Source organism: Labrus bergylta, chromosome 16 (genome assembly GCF_963930695.1).
Source record: "Labrus bergylta chromosome 16, fLabBer1.1, whole genome shotgun sequence".
NCBI classification, from domain to species: Eukaryota; Metazoa; Chordata; class Actinopteri; order Labriformes; family Labridae; genus Labrus; species Labrus bergylta.
In genome coordinates, this window is record NC_089210.1 from 21263921 (window position 1) to 21289991 (window position 26071).

Sequence of the window (26071 nt, forward strand, 5' to 3'; positions counted from 1 at the left end):
GTCCTGGGTCCTGAAACTCTCTCTCTGTCTCTCTCTCTCTCTCTCTCTCTCTCTCTCTCTGTGTGTGTCTCTCTCTCTCTCTCTCTCTCTCTCTGTCTCTCTCTGTCTCTCTCTCTCTCCCTCTCTCTGTGTGTGTGTCTCTCTCTCTCTCTCTGTCTCTCTCTCTCTCTCCCACTCTCTCTCTCTCTCTCTCTCTGTGTGTCTTTCTCTCTCTCTCCCTCTCTCTCTCTCTCTCTGCGTGTCTCTCTTCCTCTCTCTCTCTCTCTCTCTCTGTGTGTGTGTCCCTCTCTCTCTCTGTGTGTGTCTCTCTCCCTCTCCCTCTCCCTCTCTCTCTCTCTCTCTCTGTTCGTTCCGTCACAGCGTCGCTTGCTCTCACGCGCTGTTGCATCGTCCTCGCGGCTTCATCAATTTACAGTTTTACTGAAAGACTTTTGACGCAAAACCGAAGGAGATCCAATTTATTCTCCCTCCAGCTCCTTCATTGTCAAGCAAAAACAAGACGTAGCTTCTTGTTTGGAGATTTTTAATCACCAATTTTCACCTCGATATTTTGCAGGAAGAGCGGGAAACACAGCGCTGAGGCTGGACTGACCACAACCAAACAGTAAGAGTTATTATTTGGAAATTAAATGAATTAAATTAAATTCATTATTTCAAGAAGTTACAGAAGTGTCCTCTTCATCAAGCAACACTGCAATGCAAAAAAATACTTTCATTTCCTTTTAATGCATAAACATTATAAATGTTTTTTTTTTTTTTTGGGAGTAATACAGTTTCAGTTAAACCAGTGCACTTAGGTGAAGAGAATCATTTTGAGTTGATTAGGTCAAACTAGACCTCCATAGATTTTGCATGGTGGCTTTCAGAGAAGCAGGACAGCAGACAATTATTGGGAGATCAAATTGTATGGGAGAGGGTGGTTTAAAAATGGGACTTGAGCCCCCTCTCTCATAGCAACACATTAACTCAATCTAAATCAGACACATCTCAGTACTACTATTGGTTGTAATTTAAATATCCAGCAAAGCCTGATGTCCAGAGTAATGTGTGGATACTGGACAGGTGATCAATGGTTACTTTCTCTAAACTTAAAATCCATACTTGGACATTTTAACATGATTGTTCCTTAGTGTTAGTAATTATTACAAAAACAATATCACCTGCAAAGATCTTCTCAAATAGCATAATTGAAAGATTCCTGAGCCACATGGCATTTGTGACTTTCTTTCAGCCATCTTGATTTTCGAGAAATGTTGGTACACTTGCTGGCCATTGGGTGGCGCTGTAAGAGATGACTTAGTTAAGTCCAATGGAGCAGCTGATGTGAAACCACTCTTTAAAAAGCCAGGAAACAGCTGTGCACTGTAGTGACCACTGTGTGTTAAAAGGGTTAAAGTCATAAAACATATTGAAGAGAATAATGAACCCATCAAATGGTAAAGTCTCCAATTTATTAATTTCTCAACAAGATGATAGTAAATCTGCTGAGGGTATTAGTTGTCGCCTTGTTTTGAGAACATCTCAGAATCAAGGATCTTCTCTCACAGTCAATAAAAAGATCAATTCTAAAAGGAAAATAGGAAATTAATCAGAAAACAAATGAGAGCTCTTTAGCTCCTTCAGAGTAAGAGAGGCAACCTGACATATGTAATTATATATGGGTGTAATTGATTACACACTCTCTGTGACAGTGTGTCCTCCAGCTGATAGCCCCCTCTGCTCTGTCTGTACGTCATTCACACTGGATCCAAATCAACATCGCCTTGCCACTGCAGATGACTTCTCACTCTGTGATATGTTTTCTAAATACCCACACTGACATCCAACAATGACTTAATGAAGAGAAACATCCATCCTCTTTTTAAATGATCTTGCTCTGATTTGTTGCTGTAAAAGGATTTAATCAGTCGTCTTCATTTTGACCTAGTGTGAACATTTGTGTTCCCAGCAGGAGGTTACAACTCTCTAACATGTTATTGACTCAGCCTCACTGTCTTATTTGTGGCATGCTGCAGAGATTTAGCAGTGACATGGACTGATTAATACTTCACTGGGGCAATCAAGCTGGAGATGGATTGGCTCAGTGAAACTTAACATTTAGTATATTTGATGGGTGATTAAGTTTCTGCTCGGGGAAGAAGTCCTCAGTATGATTTACTCTTTGCAGCAAAAACCAGACTGAACCGTATATTGAAAAAAAAAAGAGGATGTGGACCCAAATGCAGAGAACAAAACACAATTATTTAAACAAAAAAGACAAAACAGAAACTTACTCTCCTAACAAAATCCAAAAATGGAAACAAGAACCCATGAGGAAAACACTGGAAACACTGGTTTCACAGATGCATGACCACAGGGAAAATCTGCCAACGAACTGACACAGAGGGGAAGAAACACAGAGACCAAATACAAGTAGCAATCAAACACAGGTGAGACAAACGACACAGGTGAAGACAATGAGAGCAATCAAAACTGGACACAGAGGCAGGAAGAAAGACAGGAAACACAGAAGACACACAGAGAACCCATGAATGTAACCATAACAACACACACTGGAACATAGAAGGTTTGGCTATGGTGCACTGATATGGAAAAACATCACACGATTAATGTGATTTAAAAAAAATGAATGCCTTTATTTTGGACATGAATCTCATCATGATTAACGCATCAACACTGATAGCCCTAACATTAACCTTCCAGCACCTCTTAATAAGATAATATCATTAATTAAGGCGAGGTAAGATATATATATATATACATATAACGTATAAAGTCATACATCAGTTCCAACCAAGTATTGGTGAACCCCAAGACTTATACGTGCTGAGAACAACATGAATGAATGAAACCTTTATTGGCCCTTAGGGGGATTTGCCTTGCACAGAGAGCCAAAAAACACAATACAAACAAACATTTACAGGACAGCACATAAGAACACATAAAAACACACTAAAGCATCACATGATTCAATGAGGGATTTCAGCAAGTTAAATAAAGTGCAGAGTGTCGAGTTCCTCCTGTATAATCAGTATAATCTTATTAAGCAGCTGAATACTGCGCGGTATAAAGGATGTAATGCCTCTTTTAGTCCTCATCCTGGGCATTCTGTACCTGCGCCCTGAATTCAAGAGTTCATACTCTGACCAAAGGGGGTGCAGAGGGTCAGCTGTAATCTTGATGGCTAAATTCAGTGTGTACCGATCTGTCAGGAAAGAAATGCTGCACATTTGCTTCCCAGTTATCTTGCTGCCTTGTTTATGTAAAACTTTATGTATCACTCAGCCTCAGCAAGGTGTTCCTGGTATCATTGATTAATACAGCAAACAGATTCATTAAGATAGTACCTCTGACATATGCAGTCCACCATACAATGATTGCACGGTGAATTAAAAAATACAGACTTATTCACATAATACAAAGAAGCTTGTCTGCTTCAATGTGTAAACACACCTTCAGTGCTCAGGCTCTGATCCGGTGCATTTTTATGAATTGCAGCTGTGCATATATTAAGGCCTACAAGACCGAGGCCTCTAGTTTGATATTTCCAAGTCAATCAGTGGAAGAAGCCTACGTTATATTTTGACGCATTTGGAGATAAACGTGCTGGAAGTTTCCAGTCTTAGTGCTAAGCTAAGCTAACCAGTTTATTCCTGTAGCAAAGACTATTACGCATACTCACAAAACACATCACCTTCAGTTAAAAAAAAAAGGGAATGGTGTATTTTACAAAAGGTTGAACTTTATCTTTAAACTTGAAATTATGAAATGATATTGGGTTTTTTTCTTGCCTTCTTTTTGGTTAAATGTCATAATGCTTCTTTTAATGAAATCTTTGAACATAAATGGTTTACGATCAAAAAATGATTTAATAATGATGTTGTATTTCTCCATGTGATGGAGTCTTTATAAAACACTATCCATTCTCCTTTTCACCAGAGTCCTACCTTCCCTTCCTCTTTCTCCTGCAGATTTTCATTTAGTAGGTTGCTTGATTTTGACAGCGGACTGCTCGAGGCCCCCCCCCCTCCCCGCTGTCAGTATGAGCGCGTGCAGCAGGAAAGCTCTGACTTTGCTGAGCAGCGTCTTTGCAATCAGCGGCCTGGGGCTGCTGGGAGTTGCGGTCAGTACTGACTACTGGCTGTACCTGGAGGAGGGCATCATTATGCCTCTAAACCAGAGCACCGTCATCAAGACCTCCCTGCACTCCGGCCTCTGGAGAGTCTGCTTTCTTACAGGTCAGAGTGGATTCTTTGTGCCCCCATTGTGTGATGGTTGATCCTGTTACAGCACCTCCGACAAATATCAGGATTTTTTCTGCAAAAGTGTGAAAGCCCTAATAGTCTTTGCAATGTGTGAGGAAACTCAAACTGTGAAAATAAAGTTGATGGAAAGTTGATGGAAGATCTGGACAACACTAAGTGGCTCATTTCACTTAAAAATAAAAACGCTCTCACACTGCTCAGTGGACGAGTCAAAAGTAATTAGCTCAAACATTTTACTTGTTTTGCTTTTTGTGGTTTTTGATCTTTTAGAGGCTCCTTGTTTTATATCAAATAAAAGCCTTTTTTTTGTCCAAACAGGAAGTAAAGTACCTTACTACAGTACAAAACACACAAAAAGCATAAAAAAGCCAAATAATGGATTTAAAAACACATGATTGAAAATGCAATTAATCAGGATTAACTATTAAAATTCAGCGATTAATTGTGATTTTGATAAAACAATCCTTTGACACCTCTACTCCAAACACTTCCCTTTCTGACACAGTTGTTTTCAGTGTCTTTCTTTTTTTTTTCTGCACACCTGACCTCACCAACAACCTCCACACTTGCCTCCAGTTACCCCATCATCTTTTCTATAAACACAGCCGTCCTTCAGCCACTGTTACCTGCAGGCTCATCTTCTAAAATCGTCATGGACTTTCACTTCTTCTTTTTTTTAAGTGTTTCGTCTGAGTCTGTTATTTTTCACGTCCCTGTTTGCTTTTGTCCTTCAGGTGAGGAGTCTGGCCGCTGCTTCACCATCGCCTACATCATGCCAATAAACGTCCAGCTGACGTCAGAGTCCACAGTCAACATGCTCAGTGAGTAATAACAAAACTCTTCTTTTCCAATTAGGTTGTGCTCAGAAATGATATCTGAGTGAAGTCGGACGAATGAGTCTGAGTCATCCGAGCCCTTGTGTTGTTGTCCCGCTCCTCTCCAGAATACTTAAAGCCTTTTTTTCCACAGACAATTCACCTCACAGAATCTTCAGAGTCAAAGCTTTACTACACCATGAGTCAGTGTACTAAGTTCTGATTTTTTACTCCACTCACAGATTTCATGACGTTCAAGTGTCTCCTTTTCATATCTTAGATTTAAAGTGGACTGTGTCCTTGCCCTTTGAACCTCACTCACAACTTCAAACAGATGCCACAGTTTGGATGGATCAGCAGAAGTTTCCTTAATTTCACTTTTAGATTAAAATGGATCCTATGAGGTTGATGTCTCACAGTCATCTGTGTATAAGTTAACACCAGCTTTCCTCCCCTTCTCAGAGATGATCCGCTCGACCACTCCGTTCCCTCTGGTCAGCCTCTTCTTCATGTTCATCGGCTTCGTCACCAACAACATCGGGCACGTTCGGCCTCACCGCACCATCCTGGCGTTTGTCTCTGGAATCTTCTTCATCCTCTCAGGTACGTCCCTCTCCTCTCCTGTCACAGCTCGTGTCCGTCCTCTCATCTTCTTCTTCATTTGTTTAATTTGAATGTTTATGTCTCTGTCTCTCAGGTCTGGCTCTGGTAGTTGGTCTTGTGCTTTACATCTCCAGTATAAATGATGAAATGCTGAACAGGACGAAGAGCAGTGAGGCTTATGTTAGCTACAAGTACGGCTGGTCCTTTGCCTTCGCCGCCATCTCTTTCCTGCTCACTGAGGTGAGAAAACAACATTGATTGATTGATTTATTTCGTAGAATAACAAGTACTGAATACTAATTTGCATAAGTGTAAGACTGAAAGAAAATCTTTATTTTCTCTGCAGCATTTTTCTTTCAGAAGTCTGAGTGCTTTTTTTGTACCAAGAGTCAATTTAATAAAAAGTGAGTGTGTAGCTCCCTCTGGTGGTCCAATAGAGAAATTGCGACGCTTCATCTAATCAACAATGTACTTGTGTGTCATTTTTTGTGCTAAAGTGCTAAAAGTTGCATGAATGATTGATTAAGAGCTTTGGGTACAGTTTTGTTTTGTAGAAAAGGTGGTGTGATGTGTAATATATATTTAAATGCATTATATCAGTAAGTAATTTTTAATGAAACCCCTTACAAGCACATTTAATATTTTCTTTTGTTAACTCTAATCTTTGTTTGTTTCCAGAGTGCGGGTGTCATGTCCGTCTACCTGTTCATGAAGCGTTACACATCAGAGCAGATCTACCAGACTCGACACCCCAGCTTCTACCGGCCTCGCCTCAGTAACTGCTCCGACCACTCGGGTCAGTACCTCCACCCTGAGGCCTGGTCCCGAGGGCGAAGTCCCTCCGACATCTCTAGTGATGCTTCGCTCCAGATGAGCAGCAGCTACCCCACTCTCCTCAAATGTCCCGACTACGACCAGGTGTCCTCTTCGCCCTGCTGAGGGGTCGCAGAGGTCACCTGAAGAGGTCACTGCAGGATCACAGAGGCCTGCTGCGGACTGCAGTTTTCTTTTAAGAAAAAAAGTACAGCTTAGATACTTAACCTTAGCTTTAATGATTTACACATGTGCAGCTGTGGCTTCACCGTGGCCTAATGACTCTGAAAATAAGTCCAGCTGAGCCGTTGTTGCTGTTTCTAGAGTCAGAGATGTTTTTTGGATTTGAATTGGTTGTTGCTGTAGCAGAATCAACATATCGTCTAGTTAGAGGCAAGCTTTCCATTCAATACAGGGGCCAAAAAAATATATCTAAAAAAAAGAGAGAAGACCTAAACAGATCTGTATCAGTGTATCTGCAGCTACAGTTTTCCACAAACTGAAGCTAGTGAGCTTTCCAAACAAGATGGTTCAGGATGACAACACTGCATTGTTCACCAATACTCTCTTTGTGAACAGCACCTACAATTGTGTGTGTGTGTGTGTGTGTGTGTGTGTGTGTGTGTGTGTGTGTGTGTGTGTGTGTGTGTGTGTGTGTGTGTGTGTGTGTGTGTGTGTGTGTCTGTGTGTGTGTTTGTGTGGGAGGGGGGCTTTATCAGGTTTCCTGTTTGTCAAAAGATGCCTTCACTAGTTTTGTAAACCTATACACCACCGAGAATGATTCTGTAGGAAACGAGGCTTGACCTTAAAAACGACAGCCTTAAAGGTGTTCATAAAATGTGAAGTGATTGTGCAGGTAGTCGCAGGACTTTTTGGTGTAAAAAAAAAGTGATGTGCCTCTCAGTAGGGGACATCTCCTGCCTCCTGCAATCAAATGGCATTGCTTGTCCTGTGACACAATATAGTTGTATGCATCATTGGAAACATATGAATATAATAAATTAAGCAAGGATCCACACCGGTGTCACTCTAACCAGCTATTTTAGTCAGTATCAGTGATTACACAATAAAAGCATCTGTATTTTAGAAAAGTTGTACCATGCTACATGCTTTTCTCCCATAAGCAAAGGTATATAACAAGTGATGCAATGGAAGGACAGAGGAAAGAGACTCAAGACTCCTGTCAAAAAGCATCCGTCCTGCTGTTGTGTTTTTCTTCTATTGAGAGGCGTTGTTTTGTCTCAAACATTCTGACTCTGTAGGCAAGAAGAAAACCCTTCTACATGATGTCCAGAACAGCAAAACATGATGAAATGTTCATATTTGTGTGTCATCAAATAATGATTTCTCTGGTCCCTGCGGCGACCCGTCCACTTGAAAACACGCAGACTGAACCAGCTGAGATCACACACATTTGTTTTGCTGTTACTTGAATTCATGTAAAAATGTAAAGTCAATGAGGATGCTTCTTTCTGAATGACATTTCTCATGTAGCTACACTGAAGACTAATCATCTGAAAAATCATTTTTTTCACACAGTAATTCATCTTGTATCCACTAGGGGGCAGTGCTTGGCCTTTTTTGTGTTGAGGCAGAATTGTATCTTAACATGTCAGCTTGTTGAACAGCTTTTGAGCTACTTTGGAACATTTGTCTTCTAAAGGTTAAATCTGTAAGATATCTACTGAAAGAAATCATAGTGACCTAACTATATGATCAGACATTAAGGAAACATGCTGTGTTAAAGTGCTGGCTTCTCTGACAACAATGCAGCAGCCAGTGTATTCTCCTTCTAGGTTTAGATTCTGATCCTGAATGATCTGTTTTTGATTGGACTGAAGAATGTAGGCGGTTTTAAAGCACCCCCTCACGGCCGTTTTGGACGCCCCTCAGTTTCCAGGCAAAACGAACAGGTGTTGCAGTGATGAGGGGGCGAGTGAACTGGTTCAGAACTGATTCCATTTTTTCTAATAAGATGGAGAGAGGTTAGAACGCAGAAAGGTTTCCAGACCGATGCAGAGCTGTTACATATTGCTCCTTTACATTTGTTAACTTATTTACTTTTTGATAAGTTGTTTGTGTGTGAAATGAAGGCTGCAATTATTTTCATTTTCAGTTACTTTGCGGTTTACTTCTGTGGTTCATCTATTAGTCGAGTAGTCTTTTGTGAAATTAAGATGATTCAAGATTTCTTAATGAATGCTAATCATACATCTCTGTATAAAGTGTATAAATTGACCACCTTTTCAAGACTTATTTACTTTTTATTTTATGATTGTTTATTCAGACTGTTTTCCTTTAAATGAACTTTTTATAATCATTATGTAAAGACAATATGAAATGCTGACCCATACTGTCCTGCTTTATGCTGATTCATTCATTTAATCATACAACGCCTGGGTCTAACCGGCTTTCATCAGGTACTAAGATGGAAACGTTTGAATAAATAAACGTATCAGCATGAAGTGACACAGTGTGCAGGAGCCTTTCTCATTGTCTTTAAGTTTGAACTCTCCTCTGACACACCTGTCACACATTCAGGTGTGCAGAGATTTTTCTCAAGGTTGTAAATTTGTCAAATTTCATGAAATGCTTAAAACATATTGTTGAAAAAAGAAGTTGCACAGTTGTAAATATTTGTTTCTTAGTGAGGTCTTACTACAGGTTGTGTTGTACCTGGCTACATTGATATGTAATGGTGTTTTTTAAAGGTTTATTTCAAGGCCTTTTGTGCCTTTATTTTAGAGACAGGACAGTGGATAGAGTCAGAAATCGGGGAGAGAGAGAGAGAGAGAGAGAGAGAGAGAGTGGGGAAGGACATGCGAGAAAGTAGCCACAGGTCAGATTCAAACCCGGGCCACCCGCCTGGAGGACTGCAGCCTCCGCACGGACCACAACGGCACCAACTCCCAAAACACATTTTTAATTGAATAATATAACACTTATATTTTCTTGTATTGTTACTTTATGTATTTCCTGTAATTCACCAGCAGAGGGTGTTCTCTCTCACCTTTGTTAAATCTTCTCCACATCTTCTCTCCTGCTCACATTTCTCTCTGGGCCTCAGCGCCTTACCTCCAGCTCTCCTCTTCGACTTCACTTCCTGATCACTTACCTTGTAGTCAGCGTTATTGAACCGTTCTCTGCGTGATGGAGGATTACACGATAAACATTCACAGAGCGTGAAACGGCACCTCTGTACCAGAAGTGTCTGTATAATTCATTAACGAAGGCTCATCACTTATGCAAATATGTAGGTCAAGACCAGCATCAATAATGAATCCAGCGTGCCTCTGCCGTCAGCTTTATGTATACTTTATATAGATACACGTAATGTACAACGTGACCAATAGCTTCTACAGAGAATATAAAAGTTAATATGAGCCCTGCAGGGACGTACAAGATAATATTCAGCCCTGACCACAAGGCTTCTTCATCTGATTCCAAAATCACATAGAAAACTACAGGTTTGATAGGTTTTGTTTTTTTTGACATCATCATGAATAATAGCATCATCATCATCACTGATATAACTTCACTATAATCATCATCATCATTAACATCAAACATCGTCTTCATAATCTTTATCATTGAAAATACAACCATCTTTGTCTCTCACTAGTCATGGCTTTTAAACGGCGTCATCACAGTAATTCACCTCTGTAATCATCATTCTCGTCATCATCGCATTTTTTTTTTTCATGATTTTGTTTAAGGCTTTTCGTCGTTGTTGTTGTTGTTGTAAAGAAGACCCCAAACGTCAGCTGATGCAAACTTCTGCTCAAACATGTTACACAGAGTGTGCATACTACAACAAAGAGACTGGAAACCTATACATTATATGTACATACATAACTTAAGCATACATCGTGGAACATTCACAGGAAAGTATCAAACCATCTCACAAATGAAATAAATACAAAGAAAATAGGATAAGTCGGTTATATTCATATACGTTTAAAGAGGGACACAAAAGCAAGCAAGGGTTTTTAGGATTACAAACCAAATGCAAACGGGATCACGACAACACATCGACCTTCACTCACATACTGTAGGTCATGGACAAGAAAACCAAAAGCTTAATCGGACTGGTACCCTACTGGGCCGATGCACAGCCACACAGCCATCATTAAAACCTACCCAGAAGACTAAAAAGACTTTCTCTGAAGACATGAGTAATAATCCTTAAGATTTAGGTTCAACATTGAATCTGTTATAGCAGATTTATTAAGTGAATATCTCACTAAACTATGTAGATGGTGGTGGAAGGAGTCAACAACACGGCTGGATATAAATGTGCATCAAAAAGAGAGTTTTCAGTCAATCTGCTGTACTTAACTGTATCAGAAAGATACTTCAGTGTTTACGTTTCACTCTTTTAAAGCCTTATTAGAAAAATGTCATATTACCGTTTATTGTTAACCCAGCATCTTACATTTAAAGTCTTCAACTTTAAAAAACAAAGGAGCTTTTCAACGGTCACAGTGGAGGCTGGTGCATCTTTCTGATTGTCAGCAACACGATACAACCAGCTATTTATCTATCAATTCATAGGACTTATTCACTCTCTGCTGCCACCTGTTGGTGGGTTTGAAGGATTTGGTGTGCAGTTTTTCTGAGTTCAAAGAAGCCTCTATCGCTTGGATAGGAGCAAATGTGCATGTAAAACTTCAAACAAGAGCCAATGGAGGCCCTGGACTCAAGAGTTTTGCACCCCAGACCGGAACCAACACATGACCAATCAGTAACTTCAGCTGTGTAGATGATACATTTAACTCACAATATAATATTCACTTTTCTCTTGAATAAATCTCTGTGTATATTTTTAAAGTTTATTATTCTCCTGGTAGGGAGCAGTTTGGCAGCGCCCTCTATTGACCAGCCTGCACTGCTTACTAATCTTATGTAGTGCTTACTTTACAGTGCAGTGTTTTGTGAACTTGTGTCTGTGCAGCATGAAGAATGTTTACAGTTTACAGCTATTTCAGTTCTACTTCTTCATTGAAACAATGTGAGTTTTGTCAGCTGCACCTGTATTCGCTTTTGGCACCACTCTACACACGTGGCTCCACATCAACAAGGGTTTGGAAATCTTAAGGATTACAACTCTAAGCAGGTTTCATCTCAGGCCTCAGCAAAAGCTCCTTTCTCTACTTAACTAAAATAAAAAAGTATGCACATTTCAAAAATTCTCTGCTCCACACAAATAAATGAAATCAGCCCAGCTGACTTCAGACTGTAATGCTTTGTTAGGAACCTAAATGTTTCTGAGGTTACTCTGAGCAGGGCTTCAGCCATGGCACCTGTAGAGGAGTAATTCAGCACCAGAGTGAGATGATGACATCGTCCAGGTGAGGTGTCCTCTCTCAATGTTCCTCTTCCTCACTTCCTCTTCCACCTGTCTGCATCCACATACATATTTATCACCCTGTGCACACTGGAGGCTAGCATGTCGTTTGCGTCCATACTGTAGATGCTGTATGCACTGATAGCATGCACACTGCTACGCACACTGCTACACACACACACACACACACACACACACACACACACACACACACACACACACACACACACACACACACACACACACACACACACACACACACACACACACACACACACACACACACACACACACAAACAAATTGGTCTATAATAACCCACGTGCATGCATGTGCACCTGAAACATGGCAGTTGTGCTTTAAAAAGACATACAAACATGTTATGACAATGAGATGGGGAGGTAGGGGGTGTGCATGAGATGGCAGAAAAACAAACCAGCTGGTTGGTTGACCATGTTTCGCTCCATGCATGTCCACATATATGAGCTTCCTGGAGCTATGCTGTCCTCTCTGTAGTGTGTGGTGTGTCCCCCAGCAAGTGCACATGACTTGAGAGAAGTCCAGGGGAGAGCTGAGGTTTGTCTTCAGGGGGTGAAGTCTTTTCTGAGGGTTGACAGTCATGTCTCTGGTCAAACAGAGGCAAAATGTGTCCATGAGCTGAAGGAGAGAGAGATGGAGGGGCTGGATGTTGAGAAGATTGTGCCTCTTCACTTCTTGTTGGCGATTCGTCTCTTTCTGGTGGCCAGCATGTCGTAGAACGGGTCTCTGCTGATGCTTGCCCTGCAGAAGAAGCCAATCAAAGGACAGCGATGAGATAAATAATAAGGCCACATGAGAGGAGGGTCTCAAGCATCTTTGATATGGAAATGTAGGCACATTTATACAAACCCCTGCCTAACAAGATCAAAAAAAGAACAAAGTTTGTGCAGTGACCTAGTTTGGTTTCCATGGTTTCTGAAGAGGAACCCCCTCCCTCTCCTAAGTTTTTCCAGTATACAGAAACCTCCTAAAGAACTCTTCAGAGCATGTAGTGTAACACACAAACATACTAACTCTGCCACCCGCACATCCACAACTGAAAGAAAGTGGACAATGTTGCTGAAGATTATTGACTCCTGTGCGTTCTCCTGCTCCCCTTCTTTTAGAGCGACGCAAAGGCAGCGTACAATGAGAGCGTGTGAGTCAGGAAGCCATTCGGGCTCTACTGAGGAGCCCAGTTTCACGGCTGCTAAATCCTGTTAGCACCGGCACAAAGCAAGAAGAGGCTCAACCCCCCCCACTGTGGATATCTCTGATTCCCTTTACAACTCCACGCGCAGAAGAATGAAGCCGTGTATGATGACTATCCCGCTCTTTCATGCTGCTCATTGTCATTTTGCACAGCCCAATTTCATGAAACAAAAAGTCCATTGTGGAGGGATCAACTCCAAGCACGGCTGCAGTGACTTATACGACGTAACATTTCCTCCACTTTCTGCCTGTAAGAATGTGCAAAAGCCAAATGTTTTTTTATAGAATCAAAAAATAATGAACATGCAGACACATGCATCTCACTATTACTAACACGCTGCAGGAATTTATGAGGATGAGCAGCCTACTTCCTCCATTGGTCCGGTTGGTCCACAATCATCTGGGTCAGTGTGTTTGTGACTGAAGTTAAGAAGATAAGAGCGCTGCTTCTGTGATCATCTCCACTTTAGAAGAAGGGGGAAAATCCTGATTTCCATAAAACGCCTTTTTATCTCCCCAGACCCAGAGTCCTCTTAGACCCCCTCTGGTACAGCTGCACAAGCTGTGGCTCGTTAGCCTCCCTGGCTGCGAACACATCGGCCCCAGTTTGGAGCAGCTTCTCCTGGATGGGTTTGTTGGGTTTGCTGGCTCAGCCTCGGGGGTGCTATAAGCAGTGACTAATCCTCCATCATATCCCCAGTGAATACTCTCGGAGAGTATGGAGAGAAGGGGGAGGAGGGGGTTGCACTATATTACAGTATAGAAGTGTTCTGTTCTGCTGAGCCAACTCTCTTTGACATTGCACCATCTTCAATGCAGGCGATTACAGAGCAACATTTAGGTCACTGACAGAGAGGTTATTACAACTGAGAGCTACAGTATGGAGGCTATCTAACAGAATAAAACCCACACCTTTAATATCTGTTGTTTTATCACAATACCATGTTTGACAAAAGGTACATATTTTAATGTTTTTAAAGGTTTTGAACCCATATTGACACTGCCAGGCGCCCGCATCCCTGAACGTGCATTAGAGATGATGGTGGGTGGTTTCTGCCAAAGCTTGCTGTTAACCTCTGTTTCCAGTCTTTGTGCCAAGCTAAGCTAATCAGTTGTCCATCTTCTCAGATTATATTTCACTAAACCATGTTTGGTTTTCATTCAGGTCCATTTGTCTGACAGAAAAGCTACATAGTTTAAGAGTGGATGAGTGGTATGGTAGACGTTTTCCCACATGTTTTGTTTGTTTTGGTGCTGTGACGAAGACAAACATTACAGACATAAAATTAAACTCCAAATAATGGACTGCAAGAATATGAATAAAAGCTTACAAGTGAAATTTCAGGTATCATGTTCCTGGACTAAAACTTTCTGAGGATGGTTGAAAAGTTTGGGGAATTTACCAAGAGCTGTATGAGAAGACTGATTCAAAAGAATCTTAGCAAAGAGCATGGACACATTTGGAAGAGCTAGCTTTTGTCCAAAGTCAACTAAACTCATCCCCCTCAATCATCTATACTTTGCAATGCACCTCTTAAATCTATACAACAGTCAAGTAGAAACAAGTGTTTCTTCACCAGGTGCAGTAAAAATGAATTTCTGAGTTTTCACAAGGTCACATGTGTATTAATCAGTGTGAAAAAAAAAACCCTTAAGCTAACTGTTGGTAAAGAAAGTGAGTAAATGTGGATCAAAAACCTTCAAAGTTATGCTTTGAATGTATTTGTGAGGAGTCTTACTTTATGGATTTAATCCACTCCTCTTTCTCCTCTGGCGTTGGCGCTGATATCCTGTACACCACGTGGTTTCCCTCAACAACACGACCATCTGCCTCCGTCTTACAGGCTTTGATCACCTGGCCTTTGTGATTGGGGTTATAGAGCTCAAAACAATTCTGGAGGAAAGAAAAAAAAAACATTATTACGCGAGTAATACTTTGAGATAATTAGATTTTAATGTGCCATAAACAAAGTAACGGAGGAGAAAAAGACGCTTGACAAATGATCTGAGGGCAAAGTCTTTAATGAGGCAACACTCACAGGTTTCCTGGGCTCCTCCACCTCCCTGATGCTGAGATTCTCTAGAGGGATGATCCCACGGGGCTCCTTGTCCTAAAGGAGAGAGAGGTGAGAAGGAGAAACATGAGAGGAGGGAGAAAAACAACCTAAATAGAGTAAAAAATGGAGAGGAACTGGTAGCAAGGTAAGAGCCAGGCAAACAAGAGTAAATATAGATGATGAAACTAGCAAAGAGAAATCCCCCCCTCTCTGTCCTCTCTCTTTCCAAACAGCAGATAATGTGTGTGTGAGCAGTCAGACCAGAGGACAGGACATAATGATAGTGTCCTGGAGGATAATACCAGGCCTGAGAGAGGACATTGCTGATGTAGCAGATAGCAGGGACACAGAGGCTCTGATAGAAATCCAACAGCACATATAAACGTGTTCTTATGGAAGTGACACAGTTCATCAAACACAAAAGAGAGTAAAGATGAATAGATTCTCTTGATAGCAGCAGGGTCAAGCCTTTTTACTGTAACCTCCCACAAGTAATATTCAGGGGAATACATACTCTGATGACCAATACACTGGTCACTGCAAAAACTTTGCAAGTCTGTTTGTCTATTTTCTACTCAATTATATTTAATTACACTTATATGGACATTATATGTCACATTTACCAATTTGCTTGCCCCATTGATTGACAGTTTACTTATTACAAGCAATGCAGGCTGCAGCCAGCCAGTAGAGGGAGCGCCAAATGTTTTGGCTTCACTTTTCGGAAGTTGTAATGTCATCCATTTTTATATACAGTCAATTTTCCAGACCAAGTTAGGGATAGCGTCATTAACCATGTAATATGAAATGACAAAAGAAAGGATAATTTTATTGTGTATGAATTGCAATTTTCATAGGATGTTAAATGTCTTGTTTCCTGTTTCAAAATAAAGGAATACAGTCAAACAATTTACCTCAGGTCAGCTGTGTGGACAAACAAACACAAATGCTTGCAAAAAGACACTTTACTGAGCAAATGGTTGTCTTAGTATGACACTCACTGTTGTGTATTCAAAGTAGTAGAGACAGTTGTCGGTCAGGATGAACCACCTCCTCTTCCAGGTTTTCACTCGGCCCCCTGACAGGAAGAAAGAGAGGAGACAGGAAGTGTCACAAAAGGTCACACTGACAGACCGGCTGTCTCCCATCAGGAAAAAGAGCTGGGACGTCACAATAATTAATGGCGCAGGAAAACATCCGTTTAATTTCCCCCTTTTTTTGGCTCCTTTAAAAGATGTGACATTTTTAAAGCGGCATAAGGTTGTTAGTGCAAACGCAGACCTCCATTCTTGATACACAAAGAACAAAAAATACATTTTACAGTTTCCAGCTAACGGCTGTAATTAGATTCCCTGTGCAACAAAGGCTGCCCTTCATCAACCACATGATCAGGTCATGTGAAAATGAGCAACATACGTTAAACTTAACATCCTATATGGGCAGTAAATGCCATGGAAAAGTCAATTAGAGTGCACAGTTCTCTGACTTTGTATTGTACATCCAGTCCTGTCATTAAGTGGCAAAATACTGCATGTTCCAGTTTTCTGAAATATTAAAAATATGAAGTCTGAGACAAGCTGGTAGTGGGTTTGTTTTTTTGTTCTGTAAGTGGATTTGCATGCAAAATGTTGCTGCTGAGAGTTGTCTCCTAATTGTCTTGTTTTTGCTGCTTTCAGGCTTTTTCTCTCCTCGAGTTCCCTCTAAAAGCCGATATGAGATCCTCTGTACTGCTTATCTGATAAAAATGGGGATGCAACCTGCTGGAAAAAAAAAGTAATTTGAAAGGAAAAAGCTGCATCCCTTCCAAATCTGGTTTATATTGTGTTTCAAGCTAAAATAAGAACATTTTTCACACAATACGGCTGGAGGTTGAGGTATAAACTTGTGCTGCAAAGATTCTTAATTATGCAGGCAAGGCAAGCCAGTAGAATAAAGGAGAACGTGATAACAATCAAACCCCTCTATCTCTCCTAACTCTGAGTATAATGTATAACTGAGCTTTGTTAAGAGAAGACTCAGGCAGCTGATAAATTATTCCTGACTTTGCCTATTCATTTTTAAAAGGCAACAGGATAAAACCTCAGAAGAGAGGTGCAAACAGTGCTTGATAAGAACCTAACCTGGCACCTAAAGCCCCCCTGAAGGAACACACATGTAGACAGAGACATTAAAGCAGCGAAACTAACACACACACATTTAACCCCAAAGCAAGTTCAAGCCCTCACGTGTTAACTTGTGCAAACTACGTGCAAAAAAAAAAGCAAAGAGACAAAGCTAGCATAAATGTCCGACACATTTGTTTGGAGCAGGAGTCGGCCTCTGGCAGTGACTGCAGAGTTGGAGGGAAGCAGAACTTGCTCCAGAGATGCTGAAAAAGCTCTTTTAGTGGAAGACACATGTATGGTGTGCACATGCACGCTATGAGAAAATCATGTTCAAAGGCACAAAACAAGAACGTGCACATGAACGACACAGTTTCTCATGTTGACATCCTGTGTGTGCTTTGACCTAGCATTCCTGATTAGTTCCTGTCAACACAAACCACCCCTTACGGTCAGAACACTTTCTTTTACTGCAACATCCCCAGTTTTCTGGGCGCCTTGCATGAGCCCATGTGGGCCACACACATAATTGCAAAAGCTCTGAGTTCCCTTACATTTCAACAGACTCTGGGTATTGAATTAGCATGTCCAAATTTCCGCTCAGCATACAGAGAGATTAGCTAAAACAGGCATTTATTCCTTCACATCCTCCAGGCTTTATTTTTAGAGAGTTAAATTAGAAATATTATAGTGAGAACTGGTGCGGGGAATGGCTCTGGGGAGGAAGCGTACTGGAATGTAATCATGTTAGGTCTGTGAGCCACAATGGGGCTATTTGCATTCATACTCACTAGTTTGATGAGACAACAGAGACGCTGCCCAGAGTTGGTGGAATGTGCAGGTCAGGGCCAGTGTGTGTGTGTGTGTGTGTGTGTGTGTGTGTGTGTGTGTGTGTGTGTGTGTGTGTGTGTGTGTGTGTGTGTGTGTGTGTGTGTGTGTGTGTGTGTGTGTGTGTGTGTAATAAACCTGACCTCCTGCAGAGAGTTTGCTCTTTCACCTTTGACAAACTATATAAAGGCTACCAACACTTTTATGGTGAATAATAAATTTAGAAGTGTTGGGAAAGTTAAGGCGATGAGATGTATCGTAGGTATGTCGAGGCTTGCCACAGCAGCAGGAGGAGATTTGTTTTAATGTGGTGTGAATAGCAGAGCGACAGAGCCAGGACCAAATCAGAAACATGTGTAAATAAACAGGGAACAAATGGTAAAACAGCAGATATTAGGACAAAAAAACTACATTACCTCACTGGGAAAGCATATACAACAATCCAATCCCTGGAGCACACACACACACACAAATAATTACACTGAGTTCCTCCCCAAACTACATTAAGAGGATTTTCACAAGTCCAAATGTGTTAACTATGCGCACACACGCACAACTGGCCTGCAACAAGTTTCACACACAAGTAGTTTTCCTAAGAACTGAGTGTCCTGTGAGAATGTGCATACCTCATGCATATTTCAGACTACTGCCTGCACAATGTAAGAAAAATATGTCATATGCGTTAACTGCAGTTTGACATTAAAGATATTAAACTCTTGATCTCATTTTAAACCTTAATTCTTTTAAACGTCATCAGGTGTCAGCCCTTAAAACAAAGTGATTTACCATTTTACGAGCGCACGAGCGACGTTAACCTCCCTCAGCCGTGAGAATAGAGCCACAGTTGTATTTGTGGGAAATAGTGGGAGAGTAACCAAATCAAGTCATCATCCAGGATGTTTTGCATTCCCTCAGCAGGGGAATGCACGGAGACGCACACTAACCTAATTTCAGCAGCCAGCCTTCTCTGTCTGGGTTGAAGAAGGTGTGCGTCAGGTCGTTCCCGTCATCCTCTGGGATCTTAAAGGGTTCGCTCTTGATGCTGTCGTATAGATTCTGCACAAGAAACAGGGAGCAGAAAAATGGAGAACATTATAGAATATGCAGTTGAGCATGCAGACGTTTTTAACCTCCAAACATTGAACCCAGCCTTCAGATTAACGGTGCATTAAATAAGACATTGACAGATTCTATTTCAGTGTCTCGGAGTGAGAGACAATGATTCATACTTCAGGGACTCTGGGAGCTCTTTAACAAAAAAAGAGTCTTTTGAAACTCATCTGAGGGCACTTTGGTTCAGACGACAGCCTACAGAGTGCAGCTAAACGAACCTGTTTTTTTTATATTTTTCATGAGAGATCATGGAGAATCATTAGCATCAGTATCTGGGGAGGAGACTTGATTCTGCCACGCTGCAGATGTCTCAATAAGTGAAGCATGACTCTTTGCTGTTATCACTCATGCACTCCTGAACATTTCTAGAAAAGACATGTAGTAGAAAGAAATGCTGCTTATTCCTAGATTTCAAGATGGATGGATGGAGCTACATCATCTGACACTAAAATTACAAGTTTTTGGCCTTTATATCATATATATATCATCTATATGGAGACATAACTGGACATATTCTCAATATCCAAGAGTGGAAAAGAACATAGTGATGAACAGGAAACATAATGAAGCAGCTTCACCACTTGCAGGAAGATCACACCGGTCGCACACTGGTCGAGTGATATTCATCATCGCTCTTTTTGTAAATTTTCCAGAATATGACCCACCTTGTTCTCATTTCAGCTCTCCCCGACTTCATGCAAAACATTTTTAAAAATATTTATTTTGGGGCTTTTTGTGCCTTTATTCGAGAGATAGCACAGTGGACAGAGTCGGAAATCAAGGAGAGAGAGAGTGGGGAATGACACGCGGAAAAGGAGCCACAGGTCGGATTTGAACCCTGGGCCGCCCGCTTGGAGACCTACAGCCTCCATACATGGGGCGCGCGCACTAACCAGTGGGCCACCAGCGCCGCTCATGTAAACTTTTAACCAGGGGAGCATGCAGGAAAAAAGTTTGTGTGTAAAATTCTGCTGTTTGTGTTCACAGGTGCAGCCCGACCCTGGAAACATTCTGTGCATGTGTGTAAACAGATTCTCCTTTAACTGCTGGAGAACATCCTACATGTTTCTTTGTGTTCTAAATCATAAAAACAGCTTTTATTAAAAGCAGCACCTTCACTGAAGCAGTACTTACCAAGGTTTCCCTGCACCATGTTTCAGATTCACTGGATATATTTGTCACACCTAACAAACTAATAAAGACGTATCTCTCACCCTGAGTAGCTCCTCTGGGAGGTCTCCCCCCTCATTGATCCCTCTGTTCATGGAGATGAAGCGCTCCACGGGGGGCTTGTCTCTGACGTTGGGATTGTGCAGACTCGTGTTCAGCATAATGATGGCAAAGGATAAGACATAGCAGGTATCTGTGGAGGCAGTTACATGGAGAGTCACAGTGAAACATCAAATGCAGCACAACCAGAGGCTCTGTGTGTGTTAGAACATGTGACATATAGGCACCGGTTCCTATACATTTGAGTGTATTGTCATGTATTTTTTAATACTGGTTCATGTGGAGTTCTGTATCTGAAATGATTTTATGACATGGCTCCTCACAGAAGATATGTTCAAGTGCTGTACTTCAATGGTTCCCAACCTCTTCTCCCTTGGAGCGACCCCCCCTACTTGTATGAAAAGTTGAGCGCCTCGAGGACCCACAGGAAAAAAAAAGCAATACATTGCTTTCTGAAAAAAACATGACATTTTATTTACCATTATTTTATATGTGCAAATCTCATTTTAACAACCTCAAAGCATGACCCTGATGAAGGCTACAAGCCGAAATGCGTCGGTCTAATTTGTTAATAAAGTTGATCTTCATACTACAAGTGTTGACGGAGCTTTTTGACCTCTTCAAGCCTTTCACTCTCCATGCACCTTGATAGTTGGTGAAGATGTTGCCAGAAAATCCCACTCTACAACCTCCGAGCAGACAGAGCCTCATGCCCGCACTGAGATCTCAGGGAGAGCCAATGCTCTAGCTCATAATTTGTTAATCTGTCTGTCCTCCTGCCGAGGAGGACTAGGATTAAAAAGACGAGACTTTGTTGTAATTATACTAATGTGCAAGAGAACAATGTGAAAATGTCATGCTGCTGTCTGAACGATGCAGTTGGCTGTGTTTGTCTCGTTTTGTTTGTTTGTTCATTTATGTGACCTGGTATGCTTTAAAAATGAACTTCTAATCTAGTATTAATAAAGTTAATAAACCTGAATCTGGACGGGTGTGGAAGTGACTGAAACTTTTGATTGTTTTTCATTCTGCACTGATAAAATCATCGACTTCATGATAATGAACCTATTTTAAGATTTTATTTTAAAATTAAACCTAAAAGAGTTTCCAAAAATCAAACAAAAAATGGATCCGATATCCGTCTTTCTTCCTCTAATTTATTAAAGTATGTATGTAGGTATGTCGATGACAGCTCAACGCTTTCAATCAACGGATTTTCCTCATCATCAAATTTAGGACTCCCTCTAATAAACTGGAATTTAATCAACAAAAAGCCACATATTCTGGGACAAAGAATCATGGCGCCCTCTAACGCCCCGTGCTGCAGTCAAATCCTAATGTCCCTGCAGTCATGAACACACTCACAAATACAAATCCATGATCCGCTGCTCCTGCGACTCCACACCATAACTCCTGCTAACCATCCTCTACCTCATCCATCCACAGCCAAACAGCTCCAGTCATACGCTGTGATTTATGACCCTGAGCGCTCCGGTCCTGAGAGATGACCAATAACTAAGACTGGGTGTGCCACCACTGCACCACATCAATATTCACGACCTGAGCTGTCAAAACTGTGTCCTCCTCGACACACGCTCGCTTCACACAGGAGCAGCATGTGGCGTGCAACAGTCTCTAGCAAGGCGGCACTAATGACCACTATTGACCTGTAATCAATTTCATTATCACTGCTGGAGACATGTGTAGTGATTACTCTGCGATTAGCGAGCAGGCTGCTAACCAGGCTGGGGAACTGAGAAGTATACAGACCAATGAAGCAAAGAATAAGAGAATAAGCCTCCATCAGAACCATCAACATCTCTGAGAGCTGATATATTTGTTGACAGATAGAGTTCATGTTCTCCAGAGTTTCGGAAAATCTCCAGAAATGTGGCCACAAGAGGAAGATTTATCCGCTCCAAGCAGGTCCAGCAGTCTGCTTTAGGAAGACAGACAGTCAGAGGCATTGATCTGACGCTGAGCTGGTCTGTCCTGGCCTGTCTCCCTGAGTCTGACTCATAAATATAGTGCTGTGTGTGTGGAGTTTGCGTGTGTGCGTGCGTGTGTGTGTGTGTGTGTGTGTGGCTGTGTGGTTAAGGTACCTGTGGACTGGAAGACGCCGGGATTGCATTGGCAGTACCTGGAGGCAAAGGCCTCCATCATACGATCAATCTTCTGGGCTTCGCCAGGAAGTCTGAAGCTCCACAGAAACTGCCTGCAACAGCACAAACACAGAGAGAGAGAGAAATTATAAAGACAGCCTTTGAAATATTGATGCATATGTCAATTAAATTATACTGACAATTAAAATCTCAATATATCTAAGCTGTGTTTTATACTTACTTTAAGGAGGTAAAGAACCTATGGGGCCTAGTGTTCAGTGCGTACAGACTTTAAACGTGTGTAAAGCACATTGAAACAAAATCATTTCCTTTTTTAAGTGAGATCATTGTGTTGTTGCCAAAGTGGCCTTCATAAAATCCTGTTGTGGGAGCGCTGATAGCCTATTGGTTAGTGCTTGCGCCCGCTTGGAGGCTAAAGACCTCCAAGCGGGCGGCCCAGACTCAAATCAGACCTTTGGTTCCTTCTTCATGTCACTCCCCACTCTCTCTCTTTCCCCGATTTCTGACTATCCACTGTCATAAAAAAAGGCATAAAAACCTGAACCTTAAACAAATCCTCTGTTGTGATTAAAGAAACAGATGCTAAGGTTTTTAGTGTCTGTTTAGCCTTTAAAATACCTAAGAATAAAACTAGACACCAAATGCAGGAAGGAATTTCAAATGAGCAAGAATGATAGCAAACTTTTTATTTTAAACATTGTGCGATTTTTGGTTGTGGTCTCACCTTAAGGCCTGCACGAGGTTGAGGTCTGCAAACTCATGGAGCTCCACGAACGCATGAAGGACCTTGATGTTGAAGTCGTCCCTGGAGGAGAAGAGGGGCTCAATGTGACACATGTTCAAGTATTTACACTCTTCATTAAAACAGAACAGGAAGATGAGACACTAAACTGTTTGAAGGGGATTGCTTTGGTAATGCACTGCAAGGATAAATTCATAAGCTTTGGAGGTCATAGTTGAAGTGCAGCCATGTGTTACATCAGCACCAGTTTCAGGGAGAAAGTCACTTTGTCCTCAGAGCCAGGCAGCATAGAAACCTCTGTTGTTTTGACAGTCATACCCCCTTGATTTCCCTTCGATAAGAACCACATGTCGGCTCCGTTATTTCAATGGCACGGTGCTCCTGCCGCTGCTTTGCTCCATAAATCCAGACCAGCAATTTCCTGGGGCTTTTATGCCCTCGTCTGAGCGTGTGCGGTGCAGATCTGACAGAGAGATCGAGAGAGGAAGAAGAAAGGTGGAAGAAAAACAGAGGGAAATCTGGAGAGCTCACCGTTCCCCTAAGTAGTCCCCGATGACTGTTTTGTTGAGCCCTTCGCCTTTGTAGAGGAACTGAGAGATGTCCTCTGGGGTGTTCTGGAGAAGATCGTTCTCTAACAGAAACTGGATCCCCTGTTGGAAAGAAAAAAGACACACTTACACTTCAGTTACCTATTTGTAAAGGTCATGACCCCGGCCTCCTCCATGTTAACAGATGGGCCAAGAGTCAAACTATAAAATCAAAATAGACATTAAATACAATTTCAAACAGTTCTGTCATGATAGTTCGCAGATTTTTGTTTGATTTTTATGGAGAATTAGAGATGCACTGATTCACTTTTTTTCATTTCCGATCCGATTTCGATCTATAAGTACTAATAATCGGTGGAAATAAAAGGCCTTTTATATTTTTCCAACCATCCTGGATTATTTCCTCCACTTTTTTGACACAAGAATCTGTTCTGCTATGGGTTGCACCAACCTGAGAGATCTTTGACGTTATATCGGTATGTAACATTTTGTTAGCTTGTGACATCAGTGACATCATGTGCAATATGTAAGCGCCCGTCAAGGGGATCATTTTGGCCTCATCTTTGCACAAGGGGTGGAGGTTGAGGCAGATGGTCTATCTTTATATACAGTCTGGTTTTTCCTACATACACCAAAGCCTGCTGTTACTCTTCATAAATGTGACGGAGGATGTCATTCAGGGGGCTCAATTCAAATGTTACAGTGTCGTTTAATAGTCAGTGTTATCAAGGCTGACAAGGACTACGTTTACGGGAAGGCCTGACCTTTTTCGGGTCCATGTTGAACTTCTTCCTCCCCATGGCGATCTGTTTATTTCTTTGCGTTGTTTTGCTGCAATAAAAAAACAAACAACAACACACAAACATCAATGTCATGACAGTTAGGGGGTGTGGTGTCGCCTCCTGCTGTTGTGTTTGCTCAGTAAGTCAGTTTGTTTTGGGTTCTTCCAGGACGTAGCATGACTGTTTGTGTTCTAGTCTGACAGGTGAAGAGTGAGCATACAGCAGGGTTAAACTGAAAAGAAAAAACACTCCTGCATGTCATGTGCTATCACCTGTGCTGCACTTATGCACGAGTGAATCTCTCTCAGTTTAACACATCCTGCAGCCAGTCGGAGGAACATTTCTCATTTTAATGTCACTCTCCTTCAAAACAAAATTTTGCATTCGCCCCGCAGGGAAATCTCCACCTTTGTGTCTGTTCACTCCCCACGCTTCCTGTGTGCTCAAAATAGCCCCGGCCCCTTTGCCAGCTGCACCTGAGACACACACACACACACACACACACACACACACACACACACACACACACACACACACACACACACACACACACACACACACACACACACACACACACACACACACACACACACACACACACACACACACACACACACACACACACACACACACACACACACACACACACACACACACACAAACACAAACACACAAACACACACACACACACACACGCACACACACACACACACAGCCTGACACACGGCCTCCTCACTCCACCTCATCAACCAATCCAATGAAAGCGTCTGAATACAGACTGTTTGGCTAATGGTTAGTCAAGGGACTGTCCCGCTTCACTCCTCAAACAAAGAGGGATTAACACACACATACACACTAACACACACACACACACACACAAATACAGTACCAGAAGGACAGGTGTGAGGCTCTGACCACATGGCGATTGGTTTTGAGGAAAGAGAAATTACATTTTTCTGGATTGATTAATGAAGAGAAGATTTCTACATAACAATTAAAGATCATTTAATCGTATTTGAAGCCGAGTATTTAAAGATTTTCTTTGGGTTTGAACTATTAGTCATACAAAACAAAAAGACTCACTTAAGTTTACAGGGATTGGTGATGGATGTATTTCATGGTTTTCTGACATTTGCCAGGCTGAGCACTTTAGAGCTACAGAGATAAGCTGAGTACTTACAGCTTTACCATCCAATGAAACGGTATCATTTCCATTTGTATACGCTATTTTAGTTACACTTTCTAAAAGCTGCTGATTATCTGTGACTGGTCCTCTCTTCCTGCTTTTAGACTTCCTGTTAACACCTGTCTGCTTTTCATTTGTCACCAAACTTTGCCGATGTTTTCAATTCAATGTTCGGTGGGTTCATTTCACATCCCCTCACAGGTTGTTTTTTTTTTTTGTCCCACCTGTGAATTTTTTGTATGATGATGTCTTTTTCTGTTTTCATTTCTATGTTGTTGTTTTTGTCAGA

General features: G+C 41.5%; 2 protein-coding genes across 4 annotated transcripts in view; one reads left to right on the top strand and one right to left on the bottom strand.

The window, feature by feature from the left end:
* Positions 1 to 329: 329 nt before the first annotated feature.
* LOC109985873 (voltage-dependent calcium channel gamma-5 subunit-like) lies at positions 330 to 7529 on the top strand. The gene is made up of 6 exons (XM_065964585.1): positions 330 to 604; positions 3972 to 4238; positions 5000 to 5086; positions 5543 to 5683; positions 5778 to 5923; positions 6362 to 7529. The coding sequence occupies exons 2-6, from the start codon at positions 4043 to 4045 to the stop codon at positions 6620 to 6622; spliced, it is 831 nt and encodes a 276-aa protein (XP_065820657.1). The 5' UTR covers positions 330 to 604; positions 3972 to 4042; the 3' UTR covers positions 6623 to 7529.
* Positions 7530 to 9795: 2266 nt separating this feature from the next.
* Positions 9796 to 26071, bottom strand: part of cyth3b (cytohesin 3b) — a 40314-nt gene continuing 24038 nt past the window's right edge. For all 3 annotated transcript variants that reach the window (XM_020636305.3, XM_065964583.1, XM_065964584.1), the window contains exons 4-13: positions 24579 to 24645; positions 23798 to 23916; positions 23249 to 23329; positions 22504 to 22616; positions 20386 to 20534; positions 19003 to 19114; positions 16130 to 16206; positions 15111 to 15182; positions 14811 to 14965; positions 9796 to 12621 (exon numbers count right to left, since the gene is read on the bottom strand). In XM_020636305.3, the coding sequence (XP_020491961.1) occupies positions 12549 to 12621; positions 14811 to 14965; positions 15111 to 15182; positions 16130 to 16206; positions 19003 to 19114; positions 20386 to 20534; positions 22504 to 22616; positions 23249 to 23329; positions 23798 to 23916; positions 24579 to 24645 (1018 nt within the window). In that variant the 3' untranslated portion in view covers positions 9796 to 12548. The remainder of the gene's footprint in view (positions 12622 to 14810; positions 14966 to 15110; positions 15183 to 16129; positions 16207 to 19002; positions 19115 to 20385; positions 20535 to 22503; positions 22617 to 23248; positions 23330 to 23797; positions 23917 to 24578; positions 24646 to 26071) is intronic.

Coding starts and splice junctions, on each gene's coding strand:
- LOC109985873 (XM_065964585.1), top strand. CDS start 4,043: ATGAGCGCGTGCAGCAGGAAAGCTCTGACTTTGCTGAGCAGCGTCTTT. Junction 4,239..4,999: donor GAGAGTCTGCTTTCTTACAG/GTCAGAGTGGAT, acceptor TTTGTCCTTCAG/GTGAGGAGTCTGGCCGCTGC. Junction 5,087..5,542: donor GTCCACAGTCAACATGCTCA/GTGAGTAATAAC, acceptor TCCCCTTCTCAG/AGATGATCCGCTCGACCACT.